Here is a 20307-nt window from a genome sequence, read left to right as displayed (position 1 = left end):
ATTTATTTTATATTTTGTTTGGGATAAAACACTTTTACGGTGTTTAATTTATTTTAGATTTGGTTTGGAATTACTTATTTAAATTTTTATTACTTGATTATATAATTAGTTTTGTGAGAAATTGATTTTATTAGAAATTACAGTGATAAATTAATAAATTAAAATTAAGTTTCGGGTCATTTCAGGTCGACCCGCCAACCCGTCAACCTGAAATTTTCGGGTTCGGGTCAGCATACCTGACCCGTCACGGGTTGTCGGGTCGGGTTCGGGTCAACAGATTTTCTGGCGGGTTGACCCGAACCCGACCCGCCAACCTGATTTGGACCCGAATTGCCACCCCTATAGAATAGGGACAGGAGTAGAATAAAAAAAATTATTGTGCTGACACACAAAAAAAAAAAAATTCACTTCACATGCTTTTTCGCGTGGAGCTTCACAATTTAAGGCCACAAGCATGGAGGGATGACGCACATTTTGTTAATATAATACTTACTAACGTCAATAATGGCAACTAGCAGGAAACACCTTAATCAATTCATTCGTTTCAGTTTTGACGAGTCATTGGATGCGTGCCTTTAATTTCTCTCCCGGAAAAAGGGCAAATTTAGCTTGGATCTACGATTCTGAAATATGAACTAAACACCACCTTAATTAATGATTTGCATCATATAAAATTAAAATATCCTACATAATAATGTTGAGAAAAATATATTCATATACCAAATCATTCCCAATAAATTGATAGAAAGGGGGGGGGGGTGATTGAAACTCAAATAATACAAGGGATCAAAATGCAAAACATCACATCACATAAGAATGTGATCAGACCCTTGTGAATTCACCAACTCCAAATGCATTCATAAATACATCGTATAATGCAACAAATAAAAAGGTGGTATTATTTGGATAGGGTATAAATAGGGTTTGTTTGGATAGGGTATTATTTGAAATAATTACTATAGCACTTTTTGTGATGTGATATATTTGAGATAAAAAGGTGGTTGAAAATATAAAAAGGTGTGTTTATGATACAAGTAAAATATTAGTATTTGGGATAATTTCACTATCCAGACAAACCCATCTAGGCTGGGGATTCTGTGGGTGTAATGTAATAAAACTCCAAACGTATGTAAATTTCCTCTTAAAGGGTCTGTTTAAGGACTCGTTAAGATGTACTTCAGTCGTGTGAGATATTTAAAAAAGTAAAATTAATTAGAAAAAATATATAAATGCACGAGAAGATATTAATTATTATAACCGGTTAAGTGAAATTTATATATGTGCTAATGAGAGTATTCAATGGCCGCCATTATAAAAAAGAAAAAAAAAATCATGCCTTGGAATTTTCTAGCTTCTAGAATTATGCTAAAAAAATGAGAGTTCCATATTCCATGCCTCAATAAAGGTCACAGGTGCCGCCGACTGATTGCAATCGGGACCAGCATACGATCTTATCGTGAGTCTGACAATATTTACCTTAATGTGATGGGATGTGGAGTTAAATCAATTTGCTGAGTGCATACTAATCAACTGACTAAACATCTTAGGCCGCACGGGATTAGTCGGGTCCCGTAAGAATTGATCCGGACACCCCTGTGTCGACAAAAAAAATAAATAAATAAAAAATCTTAGGTGCAATATGTCCATGTTGGTTTGCTAACCTTTTTTTTTTTATTATTTGTTTTTGGAATTTAAGGTATCTTGTTTTGCATTTAATTTATTGTTGGTACGGGCACACTAGTATTTATTATTACTACTTCTTTGCATTTTGAAGTTTTTTTTTCTCGTTGAACCTACTCTCCTGGAAAATTACTACCTTTTGAGAAGGCACATCACAATAAGGTACCTCCCCGATCAAAACTGTGGCAACGACTCGCAATCTCAAAAAAAAAAAAAGAAGAAGAAGAAAAAAAAAAAAGCTTTCTAAAAATAACTATACGTGACTGAATTAATAACTATACGCTTCATTCGATCAAAACTGTTACAACGACTCGCAATTTCACAAAAAAGAAAAAGAGGAGAAGAAGAAAATCACGCATTCTAAAAATAACTAAATGTGATCGAATCAATAACTATGCGCTCCCTCCATCCTGTAAAATTTATCACATTTAGGGACTTGTGTTTTTTATCAATAATAATATAAACACATTAGTGTGATAAATCTATTGCTACTACTTACTATTTTAGTTTCATTCTTGTCTATAGACTGCAGCTGTCGTTAGAAGGGGAGGGGAGCAGTTGTGTCCTATCAACGTCTGTATTTAAAAGTCCAAACAAAAAACTTGTCGTGTTCAACCAAAAAGCTTGGACGTGTTCTTCTACCAGAAAACTTGGACCAAATAACAAGATGTCCAATCCAATCGCGCGAACAATCCTATCGGGTTGCAACACGCTAGGCATGAAAAACTTGCGACCCAGTTACAATATGGAATAGGCCCACAAAATATGAGATATACGAAACAATGGGGTGTACTTATACGGAGGCTGGGTGCGTCAACGAAATACAGGACTTATATATATATATATATATATATATATATATATATATTACCACTTTTCAATGCGTTTTGTATGCAATAAAACACTATTACGAACAAAAATGAATTCGGAGCCATATTTATAGAATTTTCAGCTTTTTTTTTTTGGAAAAAGTGTACAAGTCAAACAAAATAAAAATATTATTGACTCATGAATATCTTGCGAAAGCTGCAAAACTAACGAAAATTATCGACACCAATATGTTTTCAATTCAAAGGAAAAAATATAAGTGATGGAAGAGTTGTGCGGATGCTTTAAGAATTTTTAATTTCTTTTTTCTATACAATACAAATCTTCAATTCTTTAGTATAATACCATCATTTATTTTTAAATTTTTTAAATCGTCTGACTTTTGTGTTTTTTTCTAATAAGATGTTTCATGTTTCGATTAAAAGCGTAGCATTATTTCGAAAACGATTATATAGGGGTATTAATGTCATTCTATTACAATTTTAGATGGACAATTCATCATTAATGTTTGACTAGTCATTGAAGAATAGACGTGTTCATTTTTTAAAAAAAATTAAAAAATTGATCGATTCGTTCTAGAACTGATTTTGGTAATACAAAATTCAGAAAAATCGATATATAATGTTGGTTAAAATGGTTTAGAAATGGCTATCAAAATTACATTATCCAATTACCAATTACTGGCCAAATTTCCATAATATAGTGACACACGTACCCACATAAAATATATATATGTATATACGTTACTCAATATAACATTAATTGTTAATTCTATTTCTAAATACTAATTAGTTAATTTAACCATAAATATACTTGAAACTTGAAAGTCAAGTTTAGATGGAAGTTGAGATGTTTGGGTTTAGTTTCATAATTTAATTTGGAGTTCTTGTTTTATTTCAACATTGTATAGGGATTGAGATTGTATGTTATGACTTAAGAGTTATGAACCCAAATTATTTTTTCCATATCATTCTTTGAGCTAGGTTGATTAAATATTGTTGGAAAAACATATGGAATATTATTTTATTACAACAAAAATTTGAGAAAATTAAAATATTTTAACTTACTATTGACATTTCTGATTTCGGATATTACCGAAATATTGATTTTTTTCGATCCAATTACCAAAACCAAAGTTTAGATTGTAACCCGATATTGATCTAAAAAAATCGATTATCGAATTAAACTAATTCTTTTTGCCCAATTCTATATTACCGGTCGATGAACAATCTTAATGAAACGAACAAAGTGTATATATTTAAAATTCAAGAGACGACTAAGTGTTATAACTGGTCAAGTTTAGAAGAGCGAACTTTAATTAACCCTTTTTTTTATTTCTTCTTCTTCATACTTTTCTCATTAATCTTTATTTTCCCCTTCTGATCACTGCTTGATACGTTGTTATTATTTAGTTTCATTTTACTAAGCTTGCACGGCAAGCCATTTTGGATGACGTTTTCCTTCGTCCTTGACTCGTTCATTATTTCCGTTTCTAAGGCGAAGCAAGCACACAGTTTTATTTCTAATCTAATTACATCCACGTGTAGTCTCCTCTTGCATTCTAGCTCCCTTTTGCATGGCATGCATTTTTTACAGGGTAAAATATTAAAAAAATCCTATGTGATAAATTTAATACACAGAAAAATTTCCCGTGATTTTAAAATATATAACACGACACCCCGTATTTTGAACTAAATTATGAAAATGACGGAATCCGTTAAACTTAATGGAAATGATTTATTGGAACCTAAAAAAAAAAAATTATACATAATTTTTAACAAATATACCCGTTCTACCTATTAACTTTCAATTCTCTCTATCTAGAGAATAAAACAAATGATTTTTTTGAGCTGTCTTTTGCTTAATTATATCAAGGTATTTTTGTCGTTTCGTCTATTTTCGTTAAGTTTAACGGATTGCATCACCTTTATAATTTAGTTCAAAGTACGGGTGTTGTGTTGTATATTTTGAAATTACGGGAGGATTTTCTGTATATTAGGTTTACTACATGGATTTTTTTTTTGTTTTTTACCCTTTTTTATATTACGACGTGCTCCCCGTATTTCATTGTATTTACAACGTTGCATCCTCCCTAGTCCCTACCACGGAACATGTTTTGCTGCCGTCAACTATTCTCGAAGTCCTTTCGTTGCTGCGCTTAATTCATCCAATAACAATTTTCCCTCCAAGGTCCACTGCATTATTGATCGCTACACGTTTCCTCCTCTCAACACATTCCCACCTTTTACCCGTCTTCAAATTTTAAATTCTAGTCATGGTTGGATTGAGGATTATTTGTCAAAATTTATTTGCTTACATCATCGTTACAATTTTCAACATACCTTTTTATCTCACATACATCACATCACAAAAAGTACTACAGTAAAAATATCTCAAATAATTTACAATCCAAACAGAGCCGTTAATTGTCATCAATGTAGTGGACAAATATACGAATCATCGGAGCATATTCAATGTGTGTGCACTTTGAAAAACTTATATAAGCAATTTGTGAATATGAAAAGAGAAAAAAAGCAAAAAAGTTTATAAAAGGAACAAAAGATAAATAGAATTATTCAACTAAAATGCATCTAGAGCTAACCAGGATCACAATAAAAGATTAGAACCTCGAAAAAAATTAGATGAATCCCTTGGGAAATTCAACTATCCTTCATATGGTTAAAAGGCTGTAACCACTCCTTCCAATTTTTTCGGTTGGTATATTTGAAGTTGGAAATCAGCGCTTGGATAGCACAAATATCTCAAATAATATTTCGCTTGCATCATAAACACATTTTCCAACCCACATTTTTATATTCTCAATTACCTTTTTATCTCACATACATCACATCATAAAAAGTGCTACAGTACTTATTCCAAATAATATTTCAAATAATACTCTATCCAAACAAATAAGTACTAGTACTCTATCAATAGTGAAGGGAGAAGTGTTATAGTAGATATATAGTAGTTTAGAGTGTTTCGAATATCATCAGACAAATATGGAGATTTAGATAAACATGAAAAATCAAATCAGAAAAACTGCATTAGCATGGAAAAAGCAAGATGCAATTTTAATTTTTTTAATTGCAACCATATTGTCACCATTTTGCCCTTAATAATAAGGGTAAAATTAGCAATTCAAAAACTGACATATTTTGTTGACGTGAAATCTGCTTAGACTTTGTATATAGAAAGCCATTTCTCAAGGCCCATAAGTTGAGTTTTAACCATATGTTTGGGCTGGCCCATGATGGTAAAATAAGAAAACCAACACAAATCATTTTGCTACATTTGAAAAGTGATATAAATTTTGTGACAAACCAAAAAGGAAAGTATAACAATAACACAAAAGAAATAATTTTTATGAACCATAATCCTCTAGTAATCAATTACGCATGGACAGGTTACATACAATCCGAAGTGGCAAGAAATTATGATTCCAAAAATATGGGATGGACAAATTACATACAATTCAAAACAACAAGAAATTATAAATCAGAAAATAAAAGATGAAACAATCTACTCGATATTCGAATCAAATTTAACTTGATAAGAATCCATTTTAGCTTAATTTGCTAACTAGTCAAGTCAAAATTTAAACAACTTCACTTCATTCGCTCAATATAAAATTGAATTCTGTATATTAAAATTTCAAACTACTCAAATGCAACTCGAATTTAGCTCAATAAGAGCTCATGCAAATTCAATTCGTTAAATAAACAAATGAAATTTAAACAAAATTTTAAACTCGCTTAAATAATTGAACTAGTGTTTTGATTTGATTTGATTTATTTACACCCCACCACAAAGAGTCTGCTGCAAATGCTCCACCATGTAATTAACATTAAATTACTATTTCGTGTCGACGAAGAACAGAGTTGAGGACCGTGCCGCTGCCGTAGCCCCGGCTTCTTAGAGTCGGAGCCGAAGTGGCACGGTATCATTACTTTCAGTGATAAACAACAATCAACCATAGGGGCAAATATGGGAACATGGCCTCAAGCGTATAAACTTCATATACGCCCGTTTATCTTTAGCTCTAGATATCCCAGTACATAGGAGAGTTCAAAAAATGACCAGACACTCATCTAATGCAACAAAAATGCTTTACTGTTGACCTCAGAATCAACCAGATAAAACAGTAGCAGTGAAGAACTTCGTGGGCTTATTTAATGGCAAGTACCAAAAGTTTTTGAGGACAAAGAATTTCAAACTGGCACTAATAACCAAAATCATTATAAATCACTAGTTCAGTATGATGCTCAAATGAATCTTCAAGCGCCGGTTGCCTGCTTGAGATAGGAAATGAGATCTGCACGCTCCTGTGGTTTCTTCAATCCAGGAAAAACCATCTTCGTTCCAGGAATGTACTGCACCAACAAAATTCTCACAATTCAGAAGTTGCAACAATTCCAAACCAGACGAGGCAAAAGAGAAACCAGATAAAAGCAAAAGAAAAGTTCAGCATTGGCTACAACCCAAGCCATGACACTAAGGTACACCATTAACCCAGACAAAAAAAACAGGGGAAAAGTAAGCATCCCCAGTCTTAAGAAAAAAAAGATATTTTAGTGCCTTTAAATATTCAACTTTATCCAAATTTAAAATATTAGGCCCCTAGTCTTTTATACTTTTCCGCGCCCGGTAATTTAAGGTTGTGTTTGGATTGCATTTTCCGTCATTTTTCATGGAAAAATTACTGTAGCGATTTGATATATGTGAGGGAAAAAGGTGATAGGGAAATGTGATCACGGAAAACGATAATATTTTCCGACGAAAACCTTCAATCCAAGCAAGGCCTTATGTTTTATTTATGTTTCAACTCCAAACTAATTGGTCCCTTATCATGGTACTTAAAAATAATTACTAACATACTAAAGCTACAAACGACATACATAAAAGTGACCCCAAGGTACTAAATCTGCACAAGTACAGATCAAACATTTCGAAGCTCAAACTTTACTAAAAATTGAAATTAGTCAGAATTAGAGACTACAGCTCTAATTCCCCACCTTACACAGGGAAAACAGCAACTGCAGCTGCCACCACAAGCCAAGGGTAGGGGGAATGCACCATAGACAAATTTACATGATTATCACAGGCAAGGACAATACAAGCTCTGAATAACCAAAACAAAAGCGTTTGCGCACACTATTTTAAGCAAGAAATAAAGAATTTACTTTGTATCACATTGAAGGGAAGAAAAAAAAGGGTCATCCAACGAGCCAGCAAATTGCTCAGCAGGAAAGAAAGAAGGTAAGAACAGAACAATGAGATTCTTTTATTTAATTGTTGTCACTTCATCCATTTTTACTTGTAACACAATAACTTCTATTCCTGGCATGAAAGGGATAGACATCCTGGAAATGATCATTTAACAAATGTCATGGAGGGCTCTTCAGATATGTTACACAAACTCACAGAATCTTAATGAGTATGAACATATCAAGCCTCATCCTAAAGTTTACTGGCAATGTTGCAGCAGAGTAAAATTCACCACATGAGCTGATGCCCCAGCCCCATTACACCCAAAAATGCGGTCAATATTAACTTCTATTTAGCCAAGGAAGTAAATTATTGGCAACTAGAGGAAAATTCCCCAATCACTCATGTCAGATATAACATCTAACCAATAATACATGAACAGCTCTACAAAAAAGAAAAGCCAACACATACCTTCTTAGGGTTAAGCAAATAATCATACAGCGTATTCTCTCCCCAGATGACAGCCATGTTCTTGTTAGCAGCAGAGTAAGAATAACCAGGAGTTGTGCCAGATTGCCGTCCAAAAAGGCCATTCAAATTGGGTCCTGAAACAGCCAAAATGCTTTAAGAAACACAAGCAAAGATTGCACGTATCACAGAAATATAATAGCATGAAAGCAAATCATATAACTAATGGATCTCATTTGAATTTTTCTACAGTCACTGAATGTCCTAAGCTCAAACACAGAGATGGCATAGCCATGAAGATGCAGCAACTACAACATTGCCCTTGAAGGTAAAAAACAAGGATTTAACAAACACATCTTGATGTCATAATGATGATTCAACTTTTAATCATTTAGACAAAAACCAGTACAATTAAGAACTATATCCTACTAGCTTTCCATAGATGATGCTCTGAAATACAAATTCACCTGTGAATCCCTGCACGCACATATTATGTCGAGCAAATTGCACAAATAACATCAAAAGGTGCTGCATAGACAGTAATGATCATATAAACAATGAATAATGTCTTGCATCATATTGCAACTTCATTACTTGAGAAAGCTGTAATCCAATTTCAGCAACTCATTAAAATGAGTCATGTTTGTCAGACAAACAACAACAAAGCGTTAAAATGCCTAACAAACATGCAGAATTTCAATGCATGTTTGTGATTTACAGAAAGCCTCGAAATTATGGTCGCACATCCAATATATGCAGCTATTCCTGAGATCCTTCTTAAAAGAATATCTATCTGTCTTAGTAAACCACAGTCAAGTAAGACAATCACACCCATTATTTCCCAATCCAAAGTACATCCTTCACACCTCAATATTCAAGAAGTAAAACCTTATAAGGTGCAACAAAATTTCTACAGCATACATGATGTAAACCTCATCAATGAAAATTTTTTTCCTCCATTAGATCAAATTTTACACGATAAATTTACCTATGGATCAAAAATAATTGAGAACAACAAAACGTATAACTATCTTTCTCTGTAAAGGTATAGAAGCCACCTCGAACTTCACACATGAAAAAAGAATAAGCACCAAGCATCCAAGACTTGAATCTATATCTCAAACTACAAAAAGTACAATTAAGACCTCGAGATTTACAGGATGAAAAACCAAATACAAGCACATACAAATGAGATCGCAGCTCATCCAGATCAGACAAGATAGAGAAAATAATAAATGCGAAGAAAAAGTAAAAAAAAAAAAGTAAGAGAAACGCAGAAAATCAGAAGCAAATCCACATCGGACGAATTAGAAAGATAAAAATTTGGTCGAAAATCAACCTTGTTTGTGACCGGCGCCTTTTTCAACAGTGTGGCACTGAGCGCACTTGGTCTTGAAGATCTTCTCTCCGGCTTTAGGAACACCGGGAGGAGCTTGCTCGAACGTTGCCATTTTCCCGAATGCAACCAAAAAACGAGACCTTAGGGTTTTCTAGCTTTTTTTTTTTTCTTTCCGGCTTTGAACGAGAGTGCCTGTTTTGAGAAATTTCTAGGGTTTTCAGGGAAAGAAAGAGAAGTCACGTATTGGTGGCTGTATTTAAATATTCAATTATTAATCAATTTCTTTTCGGGTAAAAGGGCGCGTGCTTTGGAGGCGGCGTCAAGCGTCACAGCTCTTAATTCTACTAAAATGACAACTTTAACCCTTTCATTTGCGGTACAGATTGCGCGGGTGACTCGGTTTCTCGCCGTCTGCGGAGGTCGAAACAAAAACGTGGTGCAACAGAAACTAGTATAAGGGTGGATTCGTTATTACATATTTCTTTATTTCGAAAGATATTCTCTGATTTGTTGGAGGATGCGGGACTTTCCATTTTGTTTTTTTACTTACCTATGCTTCATTTTGTTTTTCTATTTATAGTAGGCCTTTTTTATCCATAGAAAAAGTTTGTAGGTTTGACTCTGATCACTGCGACGACAGACTAGAGTATGCTCTTAAGACTATAAGTCGCACCACGAATCAAGACATGTTCATGAAATTATAAATTGTTTAAAGAGTTTTTCTTAATTATTTATCAATACAATTCTCATATTGATAGTGAAATTCGAATTTTGCAAAGAAAATTTGCATTTATTTTTCGATTATTTCAATACGTACCAAGATTTTAGCATGACAAAACCAAACCAACATTTCTTTTTTTTGTTTTAGTCAACGAAACTTGTCTTGCACATTAAGTCATTTATTTCAATTGTACCGTCTCGATCAATTAAATAATGGTTTTTCTTTAAAAACATTGAACATTCAATATCAACATCTTAAACATCCATTTAAGAAAAATCTTAAACATTCATTGAACGCGGTTCCTCCAGTGTAATTTGTCCATTCTTGAAGTTTTCACAATTTATTATCTTATGGGCTGATTCTTAAGGACCCACAAGGGATATTTTTTGTTCAACTAGTGTCGAAGAGACTACTCCCCAAGATCAAAGAAGAGGATATACGTATCTGAAAGTATAAAATGGATCCTCTCTAAGGACGAAATCTCTATTTCGTAACAGTTAATGTCCACGTGACTATTGGCGAGTGATTCCCATGTTGCCGAATTCAGCAGTACAATAGGACGCACTTTTTCGTTGTCGATTAATACTTGCACATTGGTAAGAACTTCGAAATTTAAGCGTGGAATAAAAAAATGCATCGTCTTCGCTTTTCGCTTCCTATTACAAGCAAGCACAAAATGCATAAAATTGTGAAGCAGAAGCACCACATTAATATCCCTTTCCTCTCAGTTTTCTTTCTCCTCCTCCTCTATTCTCTAGTCCACCATGTGCTCTACAATCGACATTCTGAGGAGCATACACTTGAGCGGTCCTCGACCAAAAACACATCGAAGCAGAACATTTCCAAGATAACATCTGAGGGTCAGCAACAGAATAGGTCGAAAATTCCTTGCCCAGGCATAAATGATAGGACACGGTAACGAGCCCGATGTATATACCATGTTGCTCCTCGTAAATGCTAAATTGTGCCCATCAATTTTACTGGACAAATAATAAGAGATATTTGTTTTTGGAGGACGAAAAACCAAGCCTAAACTACCAGCTCCTCAGGTCGAATGTAAAAAGCAGCATGGATTCCCTAGGCACTGAGAAAATGGTCAATTGTCACAGAAATAGAGAGTATCTAGAGAGATACAGATCAAGAATTCCACCAGAAAAAATTAGGTGGGTAACAGGCAAACCACTATATCTCAAAAAGCCGATTAAAAATAACAATCCTTATTAATACAAAAAGCTAAATCCTATACAAACAGTTTCCTTCACCACAAAAATGTGTTTCACCATGACTTTTGCTTCCTCACTAGCTCCTTTTAAGGTCCACCAAGAGCCTGCGCAGCAGGAAGCATAGGCCAGCCAAGAAGTCTAGGTGAGCCAGGTGGGGTTGAATGCCTACTAGGGGAGAATAGGCTCAGTTCCACAAATGCTCCAGACGTTTCATCTTTCTCCATTGTCCGGAAAGAAATTGATCCCCGCTTGGTTGAAGCCACTGAGTTCCTTCCAGGACTGCTTACCAGGCTCTCATCTACAGGGCTTTGGTTAGCAATTAGTGACATGGTGTCATTATGTTCATCACTAACTCTTCTTCTAGCCTCTATATCTTTCTGGAGATTCCTCAAGGCTAAAGAATCCGCAACAGGAAAATAAACAAGCAAGCAAATACCCACCCCAACACAACACCAAAGGGAAAGAAAAGCCAAAAATGCAAGAGTTTCAAACAGGAAGAGTTCAGGCCTAAACCGAACAGATAAACCGAGAAAGAGAACCCTCAAAGGAACAAGACAAACAACAGAGCAGGTTAATGCATATACTCTCTTCTGCAATCCGTTATTGATGACCAAATGTAGAATTCGCCTTCCAAGCAAGGACAGATACGCACTTAAAATTGTATTAAAGAGACCTAGGATGATTGTACTCAATAATGGGTATGTGCAGAGAGCGACATCATCATTGCGCCTTGTCTTTGATGTAGCAGCAGCCTTGGTGAAGTAAGGCGGCAATCTGTGCATATTACTTTCCTTGTTGAACTTGGGTCCAATCAAAATAACTACAAGCTGAAGAACAAAAACTGGGACGCAATAGAGAAGTACATAACCAGCTGTTCTTGCATTCCATTTCGGACTCAATGTTCCAGACTTCTGTAAGGATGCACGGAGGAGGAATACGAGGGTGAGGAACACGCAAGGCTCTGCAAACCCCAGGTTTGAGACGATGTAGATCTTGCACAATGATTCTTGCCATGTCGCGGAAAGGGCATTCAACAATCTACCGTCACGTCTCAGTAAATTCAATCGAAATATTTCTCCAAGACCCCACCAGGTTGCCAAAAAGATGAACAAGATTCTGATAATCCAAGGGCCACTAAAGTAACCAAGTTGAGTGAAACCTTTGATGCGATTGCGGAAGTAAAATGAATACAGGACGCAAAATAGTCCAAGAAGAACTAGAACAGAAACTAGACAAATTGTTACCACACCAAGTGCATCAGCAACAACTCTATTTACGTGCATTACCCAAAGCACAGATTCCACGCATGCTCTCTGCCAGCATGGAGATCAGGAGATCCTCTAGAAAAAGGACCGTTTGTCCTCAATGGTTGGAAGAATATGAGGCTATTTCTTAAATATTGCTGGAAGACTTCAGAAGACTCCAAAAAAACCATATAGGAGCAATCACACTGGGGATCTGTTGGAAGCTTCCACCACAGAACCTAATAAATTGCAGTGCTAACTTTGCTCGAAAGAAAACACCCTAAAGAGACCGGCAGTATATTTTTGAAGCCACTTTTCCCAAATGTTAAATTCTAGATGCAGAATCCAAACAAACAACCTGCACCATGAATAAGTTCAGAAAATCACAAGGGCAATTAAAGAGAAGGCTAAGCACTGCCAATGAACAAAAGATAGAGAAGATCCTTATAAGTCTGTTTAACTAACAGCCCTAAAAAATACAACCTAACTCAAAACTGTAACCTAACAAGCCAGACATGCTTGCTTCTGAGCTTGAAATCCACCACTCAGAGCAGTCAATCAACAAAGTGAAACAAGTAAGCCAAAAAAAAATTAATATTTTTGCAAAGTGCCAACATCATTTGTGCTGCTATAGAGAAAAATACTTACCTCTCATGCAGTTAGTGGATCACGACAAAACAGGTACATAGTCCAATTTTTCCCATTAGAAGGGAACTGAATCAGGCCCCATGAAAATAGTCACAAATCTCGACAAGATATTGCAGATTTTTCATAATCGTTAATGCAAATTAACTAACTTTCCAGTTCAGGTTTCTTAGTCAAATCTACTTTTCTCTTTTAAACTACCAACATGGGACCCCATGCATTTCTATACTCGGAATAGATTTATAACAAGTTCTGTGTACTGACTCAAAATACCATTATCCAAACCTATAACACGCAAAACTGCATGAGAAAAGTTTGCACACTCCATGTATAACGGTCACTCTCTACTATTTTCTTTTGAACGCACCTACCATCATGTGCAATTCTTCAACAAATTGCATAAAGAGTAACAGCACCATAACAGCCAAAATTGTGCCGATAAGGAAAACAACAGCTGGATTCCTTAAGCAGACATATTGGCAACACATAACAGCGTTACTTTACAAAAACGGCGCCAACTAGAAGAGTGATAGTAGGTATCTTCATGAGGATCCACTCTGTTCCTGTCTCCTAACTCTAAATCTTCTAAGGTCACTTGCCTAAGTGTATACATTCCCAAACAAACTCGTAGATACAGAATCTAATGATGCTGTTGTTTCATAGTAACTGGCTCATATAGCAATAATCTACACTCTAAACTCCTTCAAATGATTGAATCCAAAAAAGAAATTCTGACCTTTAAATTCACCCAGAAACACGAGTACATAACGCATTTAAACAAGAGATTACAAGCCTTAAACCCAACAAAATTTCGGAATTAGGCACACGTGAATAAACCTAATGCACAAACATCCACCCTCCCACCCAAACACTCGCCCGCACACACACATAAGATGTGTGTTTATGTTTATCAACTTTAACTATACTGAACTTACAGCAAAACCAAACACCAGAATCATCAAAACAAAGAAAGCATAGATACACACATACATACATATACATACATATGCATATATATATACACACACACATGCGCATGTATATCTGTGTATCAAAATTCCTGTTTTGCGCATGATAACAAAAATGCAAAGCTACAACAAAACCAAAAAAGCCAAGCTAAAAACAGCAATTTGATAACATGGACATTAACGAAAGAAAGTACGTTAAGTAGGTAGGAAAAAGAGATCACAGAACAGCTTACGAGCTGAGGAATTTCGATCCGGTGAGGTGTCGACGTCGTAAAGATGGATGGCCGGAGCAAATCTGCAAAACCCTAAGAGCGAGAAAATCCTAAGAGAGATTTAGAGAGAGAAAGCAAGTTAGCGGAAGGAGGTTAAAAAAAAAAAAAAAGGAAAAGAAAGAGAATGTAAGGTAAGAGAGGACTGAGGCAAAGCAACACCAGAAGAGAGAGGAAGTGTGAGTGTGTGTGTCTGTGTGCGGGAAATTTGTTGGTGACAGGCTGTCGCCAGCGAATAAACCATACCCAGAAATTTCAGAAAAATAAAATTAGTTTTTTTAAATATATAAAAGGGATAATATCAGAAACTCCCCTGAAATTTTTTATAATTTTACTTAGTGCCCTTAAAGTTTTAAAAATATCCATTCCTCCCTTATTTTTAAATTTTTGTAACATTCTCAACCCAGTTCAAATTATATCATTAAAATACCATGTTTAGAAAAAAGAAAGATATTTTGTTTCAAAGTTGCCCTTCTATTGTGATTCGCTAGTTATAATGACAAATCAATTTAAAATCCTTTCATATTTGAAAACTTGATGGATGTGTTTTTTAGTAAAAAATTTATAAGTTTAAAGTTCAGAAATGCTTTAACAAATTTTATCTATAATTTGGAGACAAATTTTAAATTGACAAATCACAAATAATTAACAAAGTATATAAAACTATTTGCAATATTATAAAGTGTGGAAAATAAATTTTTTCATCTTCTAAACATCTCAAATAAGTTCTAAATGTAATTTAAAATTTTGTCCTTTTCTAAATTTTCAAGCCATTGATTCAAATAAATAAAAATTAAAGATTCTAAATAGTTCATAAAATTTATTAAATTCAATCAAAACATTTAACATAAAAAGAAAGATTTTTATTATTTGATCATCTAAGGACATGTGATAAACATATGGACAAATAAAGGTTTGACAAATACTAGAGTTTTTAAATTATAACTAGCCTCCTAAATTGCAACACTTTTATAGAAAAAATCTACATTTTTGTAAAAAAAAATAACAATAATATCTAGTTTATTTCTTAATATGTGACCTTAGAATACCAAATAGACAAATCTTGAACAAAAAAATTACTTTGTAATTTGAAAGCATATTAAATAAAATTTTATTATTTGTTTGTATTTTAACAAACATATTATTTATGGTTGCAATTATTATATGTTGTTCCTTTAAAGAAAGAACATCTTCATGCTTTTTGTCCTTATATTTAACATATTATTATTATACTGACAATTAAAAATTAAGGCAACGAAAGGGATTGTTGGAAAGAAATTATTTTTTTCCTAAAATGAGTATTTTAATGATATAATTTGAATTGGGTTGAGAATGTTACAAAAATTTAAAAATAAGAGGTGTAATTGATATTTTTAAAACTTTAAAGGTACTAAATGAAACTATTAGAAACCTCAGTGGAGGTTTCTGAAATTAACCCTATATAAAATCTTGTTAATACTAGTCCTATTCTTATATCGGACCGCTTGCTTGAATTATTTATTTGTGGTATTTGTACCTTGTTTTTTATAATTGAATACTGCGAGAAGTATACGGAGGGTCGAAGACAGCCTGTAGGCAGCTGGATAGTCCAACCCACGAGGCTCGGACGTGGCACCGAGCCTAGTTGGCAATGTGGCGTTGGGGCTCTCACGGTGAATGTTTTTTGTCTCAGTTTTTCCTTTTCCTTCTTGAAAATGAAGCATACTTTTTTTTTCTTGATAAATTTCTGCTACAACAAAACAAAATGTTGGAATTGAAAAATTCAAGAGTTAAACGTTAACAAGTGTTTTTTCTTTTACTAAGATACTAAATTTTTTTTCTTACAAAACAAGTGTATGTTTCGGATTGTAGTTATATTGCTATAATATGCCAATAATTTTCTTATATTAACAGTGTAAAATTCTTCTTGCACTAGCAGATTTTAAAATTTTAATATGTAGCACACCTCTATTCAATTTTTAAAATATTTTTTAAGACTTGTGGTAATATACATATAAATGTGTAGTGTAATAAAATTTTATATGGTTGATGAAGAAAAACTTAATCCCATGTTGGCAAATGCATTATGAAGTTAAAATATGATGTAGAAGAAGCCTCGAAGGTTAAACTATATTTTTTTTTATCTCGTACATTTTGTTAATCAAAAGAGACTCCTATGTTTCCAAAGTTTAGAGATTTATGAGCTATGGTGAGATTTGTGATTTGTCCAAACTTGTTGTAAAGTTTTATAATTACAATAAGATATATAAGAGCGGAGACTTTACAAAAAAAAAATGATAATTTTTTGGAAGGAAAAAATATTTGATAATAAGTGAATAATCAACCGTAATAATTGAAAATGAAAATGAGGAGCTTAACCACGCATTACATTGTCTAAAAAACCATGACGTTTAACACAAGTTCAATGGTTGAAAGTGATTTTATCACCTTGGATGCTTAACAACTAATTTGATTGACAACGTATATGTTGATAGTATTTCAACTGTTGGATTAATTTTATTTACACTTGTAGTGTATATACTATTATTATTAGATGCTTGACAACTAATTTGAATATTAAATTAAAATTGAAATTTTGTATAATTATCAAGTATCCAACCATGATAGTATATAAACTGTCTGTGTATGTAAGATTAATTCTTTTTATAAATCAAAAAACAAAACTTGAAACTTGAAACTTCAATCAATCCACTTTCATTTATTTAGGTACTATACAAGATCTTTATCGTTCATTAGAAATACAGCAAATACCATGCTATATAAGATCTTAATAAAAAATTATTTGTTTGCATCATATACACCTTTTTCAACCGATATTTTTATCTTTTCAATCGACATTTTATTTCACATATATTACATTATAAAAAAATATATTACAGTAAATATTTTATATAATATCTCAAATAATCTCCTATCTAAACACACTCGAAATTACTGCAAATACCAACATGCTGTTCCACGTGAATATAAATGCGCCAAGCGTTCGCATGTCAGCTTCAAAGCGATGAAGCCGTTATAGTTTGAGTCGAAGGCGCTTGAAGCATGTGAATTAGTACGAATGTCACGAAGAATTGAACTCCAGTTCGCATCTGGAATGCCCATTTTGTTGCACGAACAGGTGGTTACTTTATCGTCAGAATGTCCAGACACACCTCACAAGTCATAAGGTAACATAAGTACAACATCCTTTGAATTTCAGACATTTATTTTAACTAAGCCATGTAAATCATTTAAGATGTGACTTAAAAAAAATGATTAATCTTCTATACACTGATAGTGTATACACTGTCACCATTAGATGCATGACACATAATTTAAATTTGAATTTGAAACTCAAAATTTGCATATATGTTATATATTCAACCGTGATAGTGTATACACCGTTATTATATATAAGATTTACTCTAAACAAAATGATGCATCTTTTATGCATATATATTAGTAGATCTAAATACATGACACGTATGTAAAATTTAGTATTCAAATATAAATTAAGATGATGTGACATGCAACCAAATTGATCACTATATATATTGACATTGTACGAAAAATTAATCCAAAAAAAATATTGCTAATGTAGTAGTGCCTTAGTCTTCTAACACTATATATATATAAAAAAAAAAATTATCTCTTGCATGGCACCGGAGCAAAATAAAGCAAAGGAGAGTAGAGAAATTCGAATTAAATGTGAAAAAAAATGAAAATATTGAATTTTTTGTTTGGATTAAATAAAAAATATATCAAGTATTAGTTAATGAAAACAAAAATGGGCTTTGAAAAATTTCAAATTGTTTCATTGGATGTGGCATTTTTTTCCCTTATATTTTTGTGTACTTTTAGATGGAAAATCATACCTCAACAAAATAATTATACTCTTTCTCTCCTCAAAAATCAATTAATCGAGAAAATTTAAACCCCTCCAATTCTTCTCCTCTCCATTGCCTCATTTACCTCAATACAAATGGTATTATAAATAATCAACTTGTCGACAACCACATGATGCATCATCTGACGTTTTCAATTATGGATTCTTGCATCCTTAAAAAGATGTGGACCGATTTAATTTTGACGGCAAAAGTTCAAATATTCAGAACAAAACCATCTTTAAATCACCGACTGCGGGTTTTATTATGAAATTACATTTTTTTATGTACTTATCTTGTGCCCCTACTAAAAAAAGCCTAAAGATATTGCCATTGGAATAAATTTTTTAGTTGTTGTCCTAGTTTTGATTACCAAATGGCATTTTACTTTACTTTTTATTTTCATCCTTTTGGAAATAATAAAAGTTTTCTTGAAAAATTACAAATGGAGGGCCAAAGGCCCGTCAACTAGAAACTACAGTCAAGGACTTGAAACTCCGCGTACATCTTGACCCAGGAATCATTTAAGAGTATATGTGGATCGTTGAAAAAAAAAATTTATACAAGATATCTCTGTTGGGATTAAGTATTTTTTGAAAAATAATTTTTTCATCTATAATGCTACACTAATACACAAATAAAAATTTCTTTAAATATGAGAACATATCACTGAAAATTTTAGTTATTTGACCATTCCTTTGAAGCCAACGGCCTCTTGGGCTGTTGGTACTTGATACCACCAAGACATTTGGGAGTGGGAGGCAAGACCGCAAGAGTCACCTTGCCACTTTAATTATGGCTGCCACTTAATTGTGGTTTCCTCTGAAATTTCGCCGGCTTTCCCTCCCCTTACACTTGGTTAAAGTAGGTTATACAAATATTATTATTGTAAAAAAAAAAAAGAACATTCCTTTGAAGGTTTGGGCAAATTAAACCTTGGGTTAATAACACTTTGTTCTCTTGAACTTTGGGGTTATTACACTTTTATCAATTTGAACCTGAAATATACATCATTCTATGATTATACTATGCAAAAAAAGATATACGTCTATAACAACTCTCGGCTCGTGCTGCTCGAGGTCTCCTACAACAAGGCAAACGAGACCCGAGAACCAGCACAAATTCCGAAACAAACTTGACTAGAATCTAACTCCTACAGGGGGCTGAATACTTTTGGGCCGAGTTTTAAATCAAAATGCTTTTGTGTACAATGGCACTTGATGTATACGTACGATTGTGGAATGAAATGACATAAGAATTCTGATAATTTGGTACTACAAAGACTAGTAATTGGACAAATGGTTTATGTGGTGTTTTGGACCACCAAACAAACATATATTCTTCTAGGACCCAACGTCGCAATAGGATTGCGAACGCAAATTTACATTCCGTTTGCATAGTGTATGGTTAGATTCCCATATTCTCGTCAATTGTCTCGTTTTGCCTTGAGTGGTTCTTTTATGCTGGCCCAAATGATACAATTGACCCTTTTCTTTGTTGTTTTTTGTTTTTTTCTAGAAAATGAGAAAGTAAGTTTAACTTTTCTTTTTTGTTTTGGGTCAATCAGCATCCTCCACTACTATGATAACCTATATTGTGGGGAGGGGGTTCAATTGAGCCAAATGAAAAATAATTTCGAAAGAAAAACAGTTTCGAAATATCTATATTATGATAATCTTGTTTCCCGTCAAAAAGTTGCCACTTAATGTGGTTTATCTAACATCCATATGGGTGTTTAATGCACCTGTATGGTCAAATAATAGTTCAGTTCCCATCGATTTTTCATGGTCCTGTTGGATTATCTCCTAGTATAAGTTAGAGTAGGATAGACGGTGACAATAGATAAAAAAA

The 20307-nt window shown here is 33.5% G+C and overlaps 2 protein-coding genes across 2 annotated transcripts; both read right to left on the bottom strand.

Moving 5' to 3' along the window:
* Window positions 1-6494: 6494 nt before the first annotated feature.
* On the bottom strand, window positions 6495-9761 carry LOC140036869 (cytochrome c-like). Its single transcript, XM_072079888.1, has 3 exons — window positions 9524-9761; window positions 8188-8321; window positions 6495-6881 (listed from the first exon to the last, which is right to left on the bottom strand). The coding sequence occupies exons 1-3, from the start codon at window positions 9633-9635 to the stop codon at window positions 6786-6788; spliced, it is 342 nt and encodes a 113-aa protein (XP_071935989.1). The 5' UTR covers window positions 9636-9761; the 3' UTR covers window positions 6495-6785.
* A 1568-nt stretch (window positions 9762-11329) lies between these two features.
* Window positions 11330-14769, bottom strand: LOC140036868 (uncharacterized). The gene is made up of 2 exons (XM_072079887.1): window positions 14558-14769; window positions 11330-13069 (listed from the first exon to the last, which is right to left on the bottom strand). The coding sequence occupies exon 2, from the start codon at window positions 12748-12750 to the stop codon at window positions 11554-11556; it is 1197 nt and encodes a 398-aa protein (XP_071935988.1). The 5' UTR covers window positions 12751-13069; window positions 14558-14769; the 3' UTR covers window positions 11330-11553.
* Between the last annotated feature and the right edge of the window lie 5538 nt (window positions 14770-20307).

The sequence above is a fragment of the Coffea arabica genome, chromosome 2e (genome assembly GCF_036785885.1).
Source record: "Coffea arabica cultivar ET-39 chromosome 2e, Coffea Arabica ET-39 HiFi, whole genome shotgun sequence".
NCBI classification, from domain to species: Eukaryota; Viridiplantae; Streptophyta; class Magnoliopsida; order Gentianales; family Rubiaceae; genus Coffea; species Coffea arabica.
This window is presented reverse-complemented; position numbering and strand designations above follow the sequence as displayed.